Here is a 16,657-nt window from a genome sequence, read left to right on the forward strand (position 1 = left end):
CGCGCCGCCCGTCACTTCCGCCGCCGCCTCCCGCGCCTCTCCCGGCGCGGGAAGCGGGGCCGTAACCGCCGCCTCCCCGCGCTCGGGGCGGCCCCCGACCCTGTCCCCGGGGAAAATAATGGGCATAACTTCAATGTCCCCACGGAAAACGCTGCACTGGTAACGCTGAGCCGCGGCCGTGGCGGGTGGTGTCAGTAACAGCTCCTTAGCTGGCACTAACACACATCGAGATTTGGATGGAAACCTCTCTTTTAAGTATCTTAAAGTCTTGGTTGCTAGGTAGTTCCCACTCGCATAAATGAAACTATCACCCTAAAATTACAGACCTAAGTGCACTTCAGCTGTATTATTACACTATCTGCCACTTAATTTGTGTATTTTAACCTTATTTACTTTATAGCTATATGAATAATATACTTGACAGTTCCTCAAAAATGTGAGGTTTTATCCTGCTCTATTGGACATATGTCTTCAGTTTTTTTTTTCTTTATAGTTAAGAGTACACAAAAATACTGGGAGTCAAAGACTATCTCAGAACATGTGAAATGTATAATTTCATTTTTCAAGTAGGAGAAACGGTTTGTGTATTTTTTGTGTCTAACAGCTCTTGGCAATAATTAAATCATTTATAAATGCTCTTCGTAAATGTGAAAAAAGTTTCTATAATTTTATATTGTAGACTGTTACTGTATAATTTACATAGCTATTTAGTACACAGTCTACTAACTCAGCTCATTTTCATAAAACAGTGATCTTACATGCTTAGAAGCCCAGGCAACTATAACCAAGTATTGCATCATGCTCCCATCATACTTTGTGCACCTCAGAAAGATCAAAAGCATCTGCTGTTTTTCCTAGAAGTGAGATAATTTATCAAATAATTGTAACATATCTTGTAGCCTGAAGAAAAAGTATATACGAAATTTATTTTTTATATTTCACATACCAATTATATTTATATTATTTCATGTGGCTTAGATTTTAGATTAATTTGGGGGCAGTCTGTACGGAACTATGGTGTTGCAGAGTAAATCGCAGTTGGCCACTGGTTACACTATTACATGCACTGTACGGTTTCTTGCCATATTCTCATACTAATTTGTTCAAAACAGGAATGCTGGCACTGTTACTTGCTCTAGGTTTTTCGAGCAGAGCTCCTGCACCAGTCTAGTGTCTGGAAGAAGTAGGCATAGTAGCATTTGTGAAAGTTGGAGGTTGCAAGCATTGCTAAGCAAGGCATACCCATCTTGTACAGATTCCCATCATCACATTTCAATCCTGTCATTGTGTATTCCAAAATTGTCAGGACTTTTTGTTGGTTTTTTTTTTTCACCCAAGCATTTAGCCATGGAACATCTGAGAACCTTCACACGTTTCAGTATACAAAGACAGTGTTGACAAATGTGGATGTATTTGACATAACAGTTACTTACACTGGAAGAAATCCTATTAGTAGCAACAGTCTGTCTTCTAATAGTCTCTATGCCTGTAAGAAGAGGTTTCCATGAAGCAGAAAGTTTGATTTCCCTGGGAATTTGGCCTTTGTCTCATAGTCTCTGTTAAATTTCTAAGCTGGCTGTCATCAGTATAACAGGAATTTTATTTCTTTTTTAAAGCATTTATGTTGTCCCCAAATCTGAAAAACACATTCACTTGGTGTTTTTGCGAGGGGGAGGGTAGCTGTTTGATATGAAAGATTCAAGTGGTTCATTCTTGGGGCAGGGTCTTATGTCCCTACACCACTAAGCACTCAGCCTACAAGAGACAGCAACAAGAGAAAGGTTGAAATTCAACAGCTTGTTAGGCAGATGGACAGCAAAACTACTCACACGTGCAGCGACATTTTCCTGTAAAACATAAGTAAATAAATAAATAGAACCCCACAAGCTGTCCTGACATCCAACGAGGTGTGCTCTTTTCTAGTTTGCGCAACCACATCTGCTCCTAATGTTTAACCCTATCTTCCTTACCGCTTCATGCCTGCTTACTCCTGTGCTAAACAAACCGACATTTTCTTGCTGTTAGAGATGCCTCAAAAAAAAAAGGAGAAACTAAAAAAAAAAAAAAAAAAACGAAGAAACTCTTTTCAGCAGGGCTACCCTTCCTCTTAACCACAGCATCGAAGCGATGACATTTCTAAGCTCTTCCCGCCGCGATAATATAAAATAAGGAAGGGCCTTAGCGACGGGGAACCTCCCCCCTCCACGCCCCCTCCCTTTCCCAAGGGGGAAACCGAGGCCCGGCGGTTTCCCGTTACCGGCCGCCCCTCTCACCTCTCGCCATCCCCCCTCCCTCTCCGGCGCCGCCGCCCCGCGGCCGTTACCGCCGCCCGCGCATGCGCGCCCGGCCGCCCAGCATGGCGGTGCCGGCGCGGTTGCATCACCCAGCGCGCGGGAGCCGCGGGGTCCTTGGCGGGGCTGCCCCGGCGCGCGCCTGAGCCGCTCCCCGCGCGGCTCCGCGCCGCTCCGCGCGGCTCCCCCGCCGAGCCGGGCGCGCCGGTGGCGGGAGGCCGGCGGCGCGGGGCGCAGGACGCGGGGCGGGCGGCGCGGGGGCGGCGCCGCGCCCCGCCCAGCCGGGGGTCAGGCGGCCGCCGCGGCCTCCCCGCTTCCTCTTCGGGCCAAGATGGCGGGGGACGAGGCGGGAGTGACTCTGGGGCAGCCGCACCTCTCCCGGCAGGACCTGGCCACCTTGGTGAGCGGCGCGCGGCGGCGGGGGCGGCCGGGGGGCGGCACGCGGGGCATGGAGGGAGCCCACCCCCTCTCCCGGCCGCGACCGTTCGGAGCCGTTGGGAGCCCCCGCGAGCCCCGGCCTGGTGGCTGCTCTCTCCCTGTTTCTTAGCAAATCGGGAGTTAGTTTTATCTTCACAGTATTAACGCTCGGTAGGCCCGGGTTCCTGCGAGCCCCGTTCTCTTCGTATTATATGAAAACCCATGGATATTCAGTAGGCTCATAGAATCATTCTGATTGGGAAAGATCTTCAGGATCATAAAATCCAACTGTAAACCCATTCGCACCATGGCTGCTAAACCATGTCCCTAAGCGCCTCATCTACACGTTTTTTGAATGCTGCAGGCCATGGGACAACGACTCCACCACTTCCCTGGGCAGCTTGTTCCAGTGCTTGTACTGAAGCGTGTTATTCATTTCAAAATGTGCCTTTACTTGTTTCCTTTTCTGGTTGGCCTTAGTATTTGCCGACTGGGAAAATAACAAATGTGCTTAATTGGGAGGTCAGTAGGAATTACACGAAAGCTTTGTCCTGTATTGATTTTGTCTGGCCTTTGAATGCTTGGCTTTGGCTGGAACGTAATGCTGAACTTAACTTTATACCAGAGTTAAGGGGGAAAAAGACGCCCACGTGCATGGTTGTGTGCACAGGGAGCACTTGTGCTGATGACGGGTTTTGCATCATGCCTACGTACGTGTCACGCTACTGTATAGTGCCATCTGCAGCTCACGTCCCCCTTTGGACTTCAATGAATCCAGCCATACTAAGTTGGGTGTTGATGAAGTATCTGGCCTAGTGCCTCTGTGGCACGGACAAGGCTTGTTTTCTGCGGAACTCAAACGCTTGGTTCATGTAATTTGTGGGTATATAATGTATAAACTAAAATATAATGAATAAAATGTCAGGAAAACAGGAGATGAGCTTACTCATTATACCCCTAAACTTAACTGCATAAAATTGTATTTCATCACCATGTGCAGAACCTGCATGTATGGCAGTATAGACCATATATGATTTTATGCTGATTAATGTGTGATTAACATGTAATGTAGTATTACATGTATCTGCAAAGAATTTATATGGTGTCTGACACAGAGAACTCTTCTGCCATTGAGAACCTCTGCTTGAATCAGCCCACACACAGGGACTTAGAGCAGGAAATTAACTGTGAGCAGCCTCAGGAGTAGTACAGAAGAACATTTCATTGGATTTCAATGTTGGTTTAGTATGAGTAGCCTGGAAAAAAAAAGTTGCTTTAGAGCTGTTGGTTTTATTTTCATTAATGAGAATATCCATAAGTCTTCTGATTTGACAGGTATTAGCAGTAAGTTATAATTAGATGTTGACTGGAACATTACTTTTGTGATAAACGTTAGTTTACCTCTATCTTTTAATGCCTTGTAACTATTTCAGTTGTAGGGTTTTGTTCGCTTGTATCCTTTTCCACATCTTTAGAGCAATAGAGTGCATATCTAGAGTTATTTTACTTAGCTTGGTTGAATTTGGCTTCATAGAATTAATAATTTTTAAAAAGGTGCACCAAGTAATTCTAAAGCGTTTAGATACAGATATATATATATATGCACACATACACATATATATATATAAAACATTAATGTATATATACTAGTGAATAAGTTGTAAAGTCTTCTTCCAACAGGATGTTTCCAAGTTGACGCCTCTCTCACCAGAAGTCATCAGCAGACAAGCCACAATTAATATAGGTAAAAAATAAATTTCTAAAAAGGAGGAGGACATTAACGTGACTCTGGGGCTCATGTGTTAGCATATAGTACCTATTCAACAGGATTTTTAAAAAGTTTTTATTGAAGCAGACATAAAACAGATATAAACAGTTCATAGACTTAATGTTTGTATTTTAAATGTTATCAGGAAACAGAAGGAGACTTGTTAAAACTGTGATTTTTATTGCAGGAGTATTTTATTGAAGGAAGGATGGGGAGTGGTTGCTAAAGCAAAATTTATTATATTTTAAAATTAGGCAGTAAAAGAGTTTCATGAAAATGCAAACATCTGTCCATTGTGAGCACATCTTAAGATTTGGTTTGTTTAAGCAAAAATGGTTAAATCCATATGTGCTCCATATAAGCTCTGGACTTACTGATTCTAGAGGTTTGTGGCAGTAATATACAGATTGTAATGAAACATTACACAAATTAAACAACTGCTTATTGTTAAACACTTGCTTTTAAAACATAGGTACAATTGGCCATGTAGCCCATGGAAAGTCAACAGTAGTCAAAGCTATATCTGGAGTTCACACTGTCCGATTTAAAAATGAACTGGAGAGGAACATCACCATCAAGCTGGGTTATGCCAATGCCAAGGTGAGTCATTACAATGAATCTGGTGAATGTGCTTAGTTAGATTTACTGATGTATTTGAGGTTGGATATAAGCTTGTAACTATAAACTTCTTCTGTTTTTAAAAAAATACTTACAGATTTACAAGCTGGATGATCCAAGCTGTTCCCGACCAGAGTGCTACCGATCTTGTGGAAGTAGCACCCCAGATGAGTTCCCTACAGATATTCCTGGCACCAAAGGGAATTTTAAACTAGTCAGGTAACGGCTGTAAAACAAAGGATATAAACTGTGTTTGTTTGTGCAAAGAGAGGAAGCAACTGAAAATAGATAGAATTGAATGGCAAGCTGAATAAATGGTTCTGCAGGCCATATTCTTGTACAGGCTGTAGGCTGGGTATTGCTGACCTGAGGTATCAGTTAAACTTTTTTTTTTTTTTTTTATTAGTGATGGTGCACAACCCTGGGAAGAGCATAGCAGTCTTTTCTGTCCTTGGTTATTTTTAATGCTGTTCAGTACATTTTTTTTTTCTGCACTTAATGGAAATACATTTTAAAGCTACTAAAGTAAGAATTAATGTGGACCCCACAAAGCCATTTCTGAAATTCCTTTTTGGAATATAGTCCTTTTTAAACTTTCTCCCTAAATGCAGGAAGGTATTTAGAGTTCCTAAAATGGATGTGTGAGAGCTAGGTGCTTAACATAAGATTGGGCCTGTAACTAGCAGTCAGGCATCTTTCATTTACTTCTCTTCCAATGGGAACAGTCACAAAGGCAGTTGTGCAAGATTTCTAGTTGGTGCTTATGTGTGAAGTGCTGTTACTGCTCTAATCACGTATTTCCTTCCTTTCCTCAGTTTCCCAGTAGGACATTTGTTCTAACAACAGGTTTTGGTGGACTTTGATAGTTATGCAGCCATGATTAAATCGTTGCTTAAAAGCTTGGAATTCTTTTGCTTACTCTTTATTTGCTTATTGTAGATTTTTACTTGTCAGCTAGCAACAAGTCAGTCCTTGCTTTTTAGCGGCATGCTACCAAGAATTAAGGATTCTTGGCAGACATAGTTTGTAGCTGAAGTGCATCAATTATTATGAGCTGCACAGTGGAATTGTAAGTTTGGAACTAACAGCTGTAGTGTTGTCAGGGTAGATAAATTTCAGAAGTGAAGTGCAGTTGTAACTATGTAATTAAAGACAAATATTTTCTAAAATTAGATAATGGGAGACATCTTTTAAAACATATAAGTGAAAGTATAATAGGCTATATTCTCTGTGTGTGTATTTAACCTGATGCATTTAAGTGCAGTCAAATGTTTGGTAACTGAAATATTAAAGCAATACCTAGTTTGAAGATACAATTTTGAATCTTTAAACTCAGAAAAATTATTCTGTAGCTGACTCAGTAGTTTCTATACTTCTATGAAAATATTTCCAATTATCACTTCTCAGTAGCTCTGAAATGCTCGTTTCTTTCTGTTTTTGCTGTGTGTTTCTTTTGGTTGGTTATTTGTTTGCATGTTTTTAATCTTTGTGTCTGCTTAGCATCCATGTAAACCAGTCACAGAAATTGTTAATAAATGACTTTTGAATTTCTTTCTGTCTTCTTTTCACCTACAGGCATGTCTCTTTTGTGGATTGTCCTGGCCATGATATTTTGATGGCTACTATGTTGAACGGTGCAGCAGTAATGGACGCAGCTCTGCTGTTGATAGGTAATGATTGGTACCCAGAAACAGAGTTTTTTTTTTTCTTTTTTTTTTCTTTTAAATTTATATATCATTAAACTATTTTATAGAGATTTTAAAATTCAGGGAGCAGTGTTAGAGTGATTAGTTAAAAAATGTGTTATTGAGATGTGTTTAAAAAAGCTTCAGTGGTGCTATAAAAAGTACCGTGACTTTGTTTTTTCTGTATTAAAAAAAAAAAAATCATTAGTCTGGTAGTTGTCCCAGTTGATGCATAGATTGGTAGGTTAAAATGAAATCTTTTAGTGTATAGTACAGTAAAATGTTTATTATTTCACTGAAATACATTTGGCTACAGGTAAATCTTGCATTTCTCTGAAGCTCTCATTTTGCTTTAATTATGAATACTGATTTGGAAAATTCTTTCTCTGATTTTCAAACAGTGGAGGAGATAAAGTTGACTTTCATACATGTGTAGAACAGTATAGTGTGCCAACAAAGAAGATGAGCATCTTTAGTCAGAGTAGTTTGAATAGCCACAGGTAGTTAATAAGCTGCTGTTCCTTCTGTCTCTTAGAGCTAGAACAGCTAGAATGGATGATAGATCAGGGAGGCTCAAACATAATAATGATGTAGCCAAATGACATAAAAATGAATAAACCAAAGAAGGTTTCTTTTGTACCTGGAATCCTAACTGTGCCGGAAATTGCCCTCTCTGCATGTTTATTGCATTTATTGTCTGTCATACAGTTACAGGGTCTTGACACTTTTATGCCTTTGGTGATAAGAAAACAGTAAAGAATTTTAAGGTGTTTTGAAAGGTCTGTTATGTTGCAGTCATTTCTCAGCTGTCTAGCGACCTAAAGAATGGAATGATTCAAATAGACACGAGTTAGGTGTCACTGCCTTGGAAATTTTAAGTATTTGTTTCTGTTAGAAGCAAGCAGAATGGGGACTCAAGTGCCAGCTCTGGTACCCCATCATCTCTCATGTGTTGTGTATATGCTGAAGCTAAAAAGTCTTAGTAGATTGCTAAGCTGGGTGTTTTGTATATAAGTTAACAAGAAGTGACTGTAGTATTTTTATAAAGACACAGTGGAAAGGGTGGGGGATTTGTGTGTCTTGATAGTTTCTGTATTGCAGTCACTTTTCTTCTTTCAGCTGGTAATGAGTCATGCCCTCAGCCCCAGACCTCAGAACATCTAGCTGCTATAGAAATCATGAAGCTGAAGCACATTTTGATTCTACAAAATAAGATTGATTTGGTAAAAGAGAGTCAGGCTAAAGAGCAATATGAACAGATCCTTGCATTTGTACAAGGTAAGTTTTCAACAGCAGAAATTCAGTCAGTGATGGAAGTTCCTCAGGGTTGTAATGTTTTGTAATGTAATGGGTTTTTTTCTACATGGCTGTAGAAAAGTTTCTCTTACGTGGATTATACAGGTTAAAAAACAGATGGTTTGAAGCATGCTTCTTCTCTGTTTCAGAATGCATAAATACAGTAATGTAATTGATGTAAAGCCAATGGCAATAGCTAATTGACTATAATAAGACCAAGTTATCACAAAGTAGTATTTTCAAAGTTTTGAGTCATTGCCTTGCATAAGCAGCTCCTCATAACAGCTGTTTTGGGGTCACTTGGTGCGTAAATTTGTCCGTCTTTTGTGAGAGCTAGAGTTATAGAATCTAAATATCATTAGTTTTATTTACCAAGTCTTGATAATTCAGTGTGTTCTTTTATAAAACTAAGATTTCTCTAAAATATTTATTTTTACTGCAAAACTTAAAGATCATGATTAAAGTGAGATAGGAATTCTGTTTCCTCAAATGAAATCTAATCATGAAGTAAATGCATCAAATATTTAGGTACATGATTTCTGTTGGAAAATAAATGTTATGGCTTGAAGTAAGCAGTGAGGACCATTTATCGTTTTAAAACAATAAAATGTATTTCCATTTACACCCTCACAAAGTGAAAAATTTGTATAGTGTGGTCAGCATGGGGCTAACCATTCAGCCTGGGAGCTTCCCTTTCATGATATGTTCTACTACTATGATTCTATCCAGAGCGTGTGTGTTTACAACTCCTTTTTTGCAGAGATTCGTAATGTATCCAATGTCTTCTTGAGATTTGGGAATTAAATGGCTCAAGTTATCCTCTGAACTTGATCCTAACTCCTGATCACCATGTAAGAAGTGAATTCTCTATTATAACAGCAGCTTATCTTAGAGAGCAGCTGTATAACTTCTGTACGCAGTCACCCAGAGTGCAACATGACATGAGGAGGGTTGTTTCAAACTGCTTTGAGAAGTAGGTCTGGTTGCCCTTTGAGCCAAAACGGTGGAGTGTTCTGTTACCTGTTGCTTTTGGAAATGACTGTAAACAGTGCCTTACACGTTGTTAGTGCTTTTAACAGTGCTGGAACACTTGGTTATGTTTCTGCAAATCCTATGGTAAGGCTTAATGCTGAACTTTGCTTTAGGTACAGTTGCAGAAGGAGCGCCAATTATTCCAATCTCTGCACAGTTGAAATACAACATTGAGGTAGTTTGTGAGTATATAGTGAAGAAAATTCCAGTCCCTTTGCGAGACTTCACATCCGAACCAAGGCTTATTGGTGAGTATAAGCTCATGTCTTACTGCCTTGGCTCGTGTCTTCCTACGCACGTGTGTGAGCCTCTAGTGGTATCTTGCTGAATGCTGTAAAAAGAGGCAAGGTCAGGAGGAACGTTCAGTGCAAGTTTAACACTTGCCTATTTCCTTCTTACTGGTGTTTAGACTTAAATTAACAGATAGATTTAAATTACTTTCGGGATGCTTATTTTCGTGTATATTCTATATATGCAGTATGAAACAGAAGTAAAGTTCAATAAAGGTGACAAATTTGTGTCTTATCAAATTCATAGCAAATAAAGGAGCATTTTAACAAAGTACTAACAAACAGTTGTATATGCAAATTAAATTATTTCAGTAGATCATGTAGATAGACTAATCTGTTTAACTTTACTGTGATAAGGAGTCATGCCCTGACACGATCCTCAGATGCTCAGTTTTGGTCCAGCATATGTTAAAAATCAGTCCCACCGTTAAAAAAAATTAGGCAAAACATGGAAGACCTAAAGCTCGTATTTTCATAATGCGCACCAATTTGGCATGTCAAAATAAAGTAACAAAGAAACTGAAATTAAGATTGAAGATTTTTTATAACATAGTTATTGTGGCTTTCTTTTTTAGTTACTGAAGCTTTACTCTATTTCTGCTATTTAGAAAACTTATTTTGTTTGTATGCGCAGTTTAAGTAGATTTGACTGAAAAGAATCAGCTAGTCTTTAAAAATTCTGAATATTTACCATATTTCAGTATTCTATCTGAATTTTGTATTTATAGTACTTATTGCTTTGTCTTCATAAGAACAGGTAAGATTCTAAGTTTCTAAAGAAAGATGCTAATTGTTTAAAAGCCTTATCTTAAATATAAATTTGATTACGATTTATTTTTTCCCAGTAATTAGATCTTTTGATGTCAACAAGCCTGGTTGTGAAGTTGATGACCTGAAAGGCGGTGTTGCTGGTGGCAGTATTTTAAAGGGTGTTCTAAAGGTAACGTTTTCTTATTTCTCTCAGAAGTTACTGCAGTAAGAGAACTGAGTAAAGCTTTTGTGTGCCTGGTAAAAGAGGAATCTATAAAATTGAAATTTATTGCTCTTATTTTTAAACTAGAAGTTAGGTGCCCTTTTGTTTGTGACTTACTACTTTCCTCTTAAAATACAGGAACAAGAAATACTTGTCTTTATTTCTGTATATTTTTTTGTTTTAGTAGTCTCAACTTTTGCTACTAACAAGACCCTTTTTCATTATTCAGAAATTGTGGGAGATTTTTTCTTAATACTTGCCTTGATAAAATGTTTTTGGAAAAAAAAACAATTTTAAAGGTACTTCTGTTACACTGGAAAGCAAACTACATCTTTACATGCCTACACAACGCATGTTTTCCTCGTCTTGCAGTTTATTGGTGTCTTGCAGTGACCAAGTTGGCTCTATTTTTCTCAGTGTTGTAACATTTCTGAATGAAATGTCAGTGTCACTAAAAACATAAATTTAAGCTAGAATTTAGATATAGGAATGATCACTGATAAAGATCCTTTATTAAGGCTACTTGGGAGAAAAGTAGTTGTGTTTCATTGGCTGTAAGTTAAAGCGCTTTTGAGTTTTCAGTAAACAGTGCAACAAACATCCTGGAAGTTGTGCATTGTCCCAGAAACAAGGACTCATAGAAGTAGTAGGTCTTGGGAAAACTAGGTCTCATCTGTGCTGAGTAGTTAGTTAGCTGTATGTTCCTGTGAAACGACCACTTAACTGCCTTTTCACCTTTGCAATTAGGTGGGTCAGGAAATCGAGGTCCGGCCTGGTATTGTGTCGAAGGACAGCGAAGGAAAACTCATGTGCAAGCCAATCTTTTCCAAAATTGTATCCCTCTTTGCAGAACACAATGATCTCCAATATGCTGCTCCAGGAGGCCTTATAGGTAAGCACAGTCTCTTATGAGAAGTTGTTTTGGAAGTGCTTTCCGGGCAAAAAGGAAAAGGTCTCAATTTGCTGTGTTGAGGTCTCCTTCAAACACCCTAAAATGTAAACATGGCTGCTGCCTTTCAATTGTTCTTTGCAACTTGTTGTGTTTTAGGTGTCGGAACCAAGATTGATCCAACTTTGTGTCGGGCTGACCGAATGGTAGGCCAGGTTCTTGGTGCGGTTGGAGCACTGCCTGAAATATTTACAGAGCTAGAAATTTCTTACTTCTTGCTAAGGCGATTATTAGGTGTGCGCACTGAAGGAGACAAGAAAGCTGCAAAGGTCTGTACCCCTTTTCAGAAAGATGGCAATTTACATACACTTTTTAAAATTTGCTTATTAACTGTGATAATTTTTGTTAGCACGTACATTTTTTTTTTCTGATTTATATGGTATTTTTGCGTCTCTAACATAGGCTCCTGTCTCTCAGGTGACTAACATTTATTTATCTAATACTGTAGAAGAATGCTTTTCAGCAGAGCAGGAATTCATATCAGGATGGTTTAAAATACTGTTCAGTATTTATACGTCATGAAATTTGGTATTCTAAACATATTGATAGTTGTTTTTCTTTGCTGTCAGCCTATTTGTTTGCGCAATAACTAGTTTTGCAAGCAGAATGTTTGACTCCCTCCTTGCTTGCTCCTTGTAGATTGTCTCTTAAGAACTCTTTAAAACTAAATACTTCAGAAATACTGTGGTTCAAAAGTAACTGTGACCTTCATGCACAGCAGTCTCTCGTTCCATGGTCTATTTTACCCAAAAATCAAACTAAACATTGTAGTCTTAATTGATAACATTAAAAATTAAAAGCTGCCTTGTTTATTGGTAACTTTTCCACCTTATTTTTCTCCTGTGATTTCTCCCGTGTTCTATTTTGAGAAATTGTCTTGATTTACGTAGGCTTTGGGGAAATGGGAACGTGAGCATTATGCAGGAGAAGGGTGTAACATTCCTGTCTAGCCAACTATATTGGCTCAGCTGTATCCGAGCCAGTGTTTGCACTACTAATATATCATGTGCAGTTTGGGATGTTTTATAGAAAATGGTGCAGTAAACTTTCCTGGGTTTTCTTTGCCATAAAAGCCTCCAATACTAAATGAACAGCATATTTGTCCTTTCGGAAGAATGAAAATGTAACTTTTCTTCATTGGCACTGTTTTGCATGGTTGGCACGTGGGCATCATTACAGGTTTTTCATCCTTCAGCTATGTTTGGTTTTGTTTTGTTTTTGTTCTTTTTCTCCCCATCCCCTCTGGTCATTTTCTTCTTCAGAGGCATTTTGTTGCTAAACAATGTGAACTTAATATGAGCAGTTTTAAAGCTTAGGTTTCCGATTTTTGCTTCTCTTGTTTCAGGTGCAAAAGTTATCCAAGAATGAAGTTTTAATGGTAAACATAGGATCTTTATCCACTGGAGGGAGAGTCAGTGCAGTAAAGGCTGATTTGGGCAAGATTGTGCTAACTAACCCTGTATGCACAGAAGTGGGAGAAAAAATTGCCCTGAGTCGACGAGTTGAGAAACACTGGCGGTAAGTTGCCATTAGGTTGGTAGCAGACCCAATTATTCTGTTGCCCAGAGGAAGAAAAGTGTGAACTGGATTTTGCTCTGGAATATCTAAATGGGTGTCTGTTCTGTTCTTTGAAACTTGACAGATAGGTACTTGGTTGCTGTGCATGTCCCTGCTGGAAATGTAAAGCTTTTTTTTCCCTCTTTTGCAACAATGTCATTCATAATACGGGCCCTCTTTTAATTTTGGAAACAGGCATAATCCTAATTTTGAAAAGTAGTTTAGTTTTTGTTGAGACTTAAGGTCTATAAAAGCAGAGGAGGGCCTTGCTATTACTGAAAATAAATGCTAGAGTATAAGTTGCACATTCATTGTGTTGTGTTTCAATTAATAATTTCAGTGTCATCTTGTTTGTATTTCCACATTTTCATTTGTCTCCTAAAATAATGCAGCACTTTTATATACGTGGAAAGCAAGCAAGCTATGAATGTGCTTATAGTTTGCTATTATACCTTAAGTTATAAAATTTGGAGGTTTTTAATCACTGTTCCAAAGTCCTGTCTTGGCTGACACATATGCATGTTCTTTCCTTGTTCTTTATTACGTGTTTTCTGTAGCTGCTCTTAGATCTTGCTGGCTGCTTCCGGGAGGGAGTGGGGATTCTGAATGTTGAGAGAACTTGAAGGCAGAAGTGTGACCGAAGGTGCCTGAGTTACTTGGGGTATTTGTAAGTGCTATGAAAAGTAATATACACTGCTTTTTTATTTTGCAGTTTAATTGGCTGGGGTCAAATCAGAAGAGGAGTGACAATCAAGCCAACTGTTGACGATGACTGAAGAACGAAAACGAGTGCTTCATTTTTAAAGATGAAGTGCCTATTTCTATTTTGGGGGGGGTATATTTTCACAGTGGAATTGGAAGCTGTGCGAACATTATCTTTAAGTTGTATGGCTGACATTTTATTGAATTTTACCCTCTTACTAAAATACTAGTCACTATCACCATTAAAAGTGTAAAAGAATTGGCGTAGAAGTGGGTTCAGTTATCCTCATTTTAGTACAATTAATTGTACATGTCTCATGGCATGTCTAATTTATGTTGTGTTTGAGGCATATCTGTTTAATATCAGTCAATTCAGCCCCAGTGTAACACACAAACCATAAATCCAGTATTCAAATAAAATACTGCTTATTTTTCATTAATTCCTACAATTTTTTGAGTAACAAAAGACTGCACTGATTGTTCAAGCAGCACAAAAATTAAAAGCAAGCAAAACCCAGACTCCTTGAGGACTAGTCCTCTTTCTGCACAACATCCCATTTTGTTTCAATGTGAATGGTTCTGGCTGCGGCTCTATTACCCTTTGTAACTAGGATGGCAATGTTGACTGACTTCTTAAAGTTGTCACAGTGTTAACAAGGGCTCTGGATAAAACACAAAGAAGAAATACAAGTAAACTGGATCTGAACTGGCAATGCTGTTTTTGATCTTATTTTAGAATGAATTTATAAAAAGAATATGTTTCATTTGGAAAGTAGCTGTCATTGTGGCACTGTGTGGGTGACCTGACATCTTTATGCAGGTTTAACCTCCTTATTTCAAACTTGAGTTATGCTAGTGAGGAAATATTAGCTATGATCTTGAATTTAAAATATTTGGTAGGGGCTATTAAAGGGGGGAAGGACTTTGAAAAATCAAAAAATCAGAATCAGAATGAGATGAGGGGTGCAAACAATGTAAAACCACCTTGGCTTAGTTAGCCTGGATCACATTCCATGCTTTGAAAGCTTCTTTCTGTAACTCAGGTTCTAGGAACCTGAGAACTGATGGAAACGGGAGGAAGATCAGGGCCGGTGAAGAGCCAGGGTTTTGGCTCTGGCCCCTTCTTGCACGGGGCTCCTTTCCCAAGGGCTGGCCAGGGCTTTGAGCAGCGCAGCCCGCTCACAGGGCATCCTTTGCCTTGCGAAGCATCCGTCCTTCCGAGGACGCCACTAACACTGTGTTTACTATGTAGCTCAAATTAAGCAGGGGACTTAAGAAACAGGGCCCTGTTGTGTTTAGCCGTGTCGCAGATTGCAGCCTCAAAGCATGTACCTACAAAGGTGTAGTTACTAATAGGGACAGAAGATGCTGAAATATACTAACGATAATAACTATGGTCATGCAGCTGCTCTGACCCAGGAGAAGTCTGGGTTGCTGCTCAAGTTTGGTCCTCTCCTGTTGCTGGATGATTGTTCCACCAGCACCTGTGTCAGCTCTAGTGCTTGAGCAGATGTGCAGTGAATCAGATGAGGAAATGAGTCTGGAAGAAAGCTAATTTTGTTTTGATAGGCCAAGAGCTGAGCTCTTCCCTAAGCCCGTTTGCTGCGGGGCCACATGAAGCCGAGCTGTGGCGCGGAGAAGCGATGGAGACGAGAGAGTGGCGGGAAGGAAAGCACAATCTCATTTGTTGGCAGCCTGGATTTAAAACGCAGTTTCATGGCCAAATTATTTGTCCTAAGGTTGGAGGTGACAGGGAACGTGGGATACTATGTATTTTGGTTTCCTTAGCTGGGAAAATAACCTCTTTGTCTTCTTTGTTATCTAACATAACCTTTCACCATATATATATGGCTTTGCACTATCTCCTTCAAACCACGAATACATCTTAGCCAAAGTACATATATCAATGCTACAGATCTACAATTAAAGCCAGTATATTTTAACTGTGTAAGTCCAAGTAGCAAAAAAAAAAGTGAATAGTTGCTTTCATTTATCCCCACTGATATTTATTGTTAGCAATTACTCCAATGAGCTGAGTGGAGAATGGAGGCATCCTTGGGAACATCCATGGAGGATGTTGTTGTGAATGTATTTTCATTTCCTATAGTAAGTGCTTAGCTGTATAGCAGTGGGGATTATACGAAGGGAGCGTTTCTCAAGCATGCAGTGGTGGCGTTGCTGCAACAGCTTAAGCCACTTTCAAAGGTTTTGCGAAAATAGGAACAGAAAATCATTATTTTCATCTTTAAGTAAGGCATCAATACATGAATATTTATATTATTATATATGTAAGTAACACTAGCTGACTAGAAAAAGAGACACAGATCAGTGAACGGGTGTGTGGAAACTAGAGCAATTCTGTGATGCAGAAAAGAGATAAAAGCAAACTAGGACCTTATATTTGTGCACAACACTCACAGAGATTTATTTCTTCAAGAAGTAGCTATAAAACATTGAGAAACATTATGTCAGGTCTTTAAAGAATGTGCAGGCTTAAAGAAAAAAAAATGGCAGGGATTTAGGATGGTGTTTTATTTTGCTGCCTTATGTACCTGGAAAAGAAGAGGCTTTAAGAAAAGATGATTTGTAGTCATACCAGGGAAGGCAATAAGAAGTTGCTTCTTTAGCTGTATTGGCCGAGGGACTGGTTTCTAAAGATGAAAGTTTCGTAGTTCTTCCTTCAGAGAGGATACTGTCGCTATCTTATGGGAAATTCTTTTAAACTACACAAAATAAAACACAATAGGGAAAAAAATACAGGTGATGAACAGTTCTGATGGTTTAACCCACCGTTACATTAGTTTCTTCCTGACTCTTTTCCTGATTGAGGCCACCAAATGTTTTTGGATAGTTTTCCATTAGCTGAACTTAAACAGAGGCGCTGCTGATGCAGAGAGCGCTGTGCGGAGATGCTGTGTGTCAGGCTGCATTCCTTCAGATCATTGAACAAGGCAGCGTGACGCAGCAGGGCCTTCCTGAATGCAAATAAGCAGATACCGTGTGCAGTGGCACAAAGTGAGGGGCCTGGAAGGCAGTAATTTTTCCCTAAACATCAGTATGTGCACAGGACATGATATTG

At 39.3% G+C, this 16,657-nt stretch overlaps 1 protein-coding gene across 1 annotated transcript; it reads left to right on the forward strand.

Moving 5' to 3' along the window:
* Positions 1 to 2,580: 2,580 nt before the first annotated feature.
* Positions 2,581 to 14,291, forward strand: EIF2S3 (eukaryotic translation initiation factor 2 subunit gamma). Its single transcript, XM_088532759.1, has 12 exons — positions 2,581 to 2,691; positions 4,389 to 4,452; positions 4,949 to 5,076; positions 5,192 to 5,313; positions 6,670 to 6,764; positions 7,899 to 8,057; positions 9,221 to 9,355; positions 10,243 to 10,337; positions 11,118 to 11,262; positions 11,419 to 11,588; positions 12,665 to 12,837; positions 13,589 to 14,291. Exons 1-12 carry the CDS (start codon positions 2,623 to 2,625, stop codon positions 13,650 to 13,652), a joined length of 1,419 nt encoding a protein of 472 aa, XP_088388885.1. The 5' UTR covers positions 2,581 to 2,622; the 3' UTR covers positions 13,653 to 14,291.
* Positions 14,292 to 16,657: the final 2,366 nt, after the last annotated feature.

This window comes from Tinamus guttatus, unplaced genomic scaffold (assembly GCF_059628265.1).
Source record: "Tinamus guttatus ecotype Peru unplaced genomic scaffold, ASM5962826v1 Tinamus_guttatus_pri_ptg000470l, whole genome shotgun sequence".
In the NCBI taxonomy this organism is placed as follows: domain Eukaryota; kingdom Metazoa; phylum Chordata; class Aves; order Tinamiformes; family Tinamidae; genus Tinamus; species Tinamus guttatus.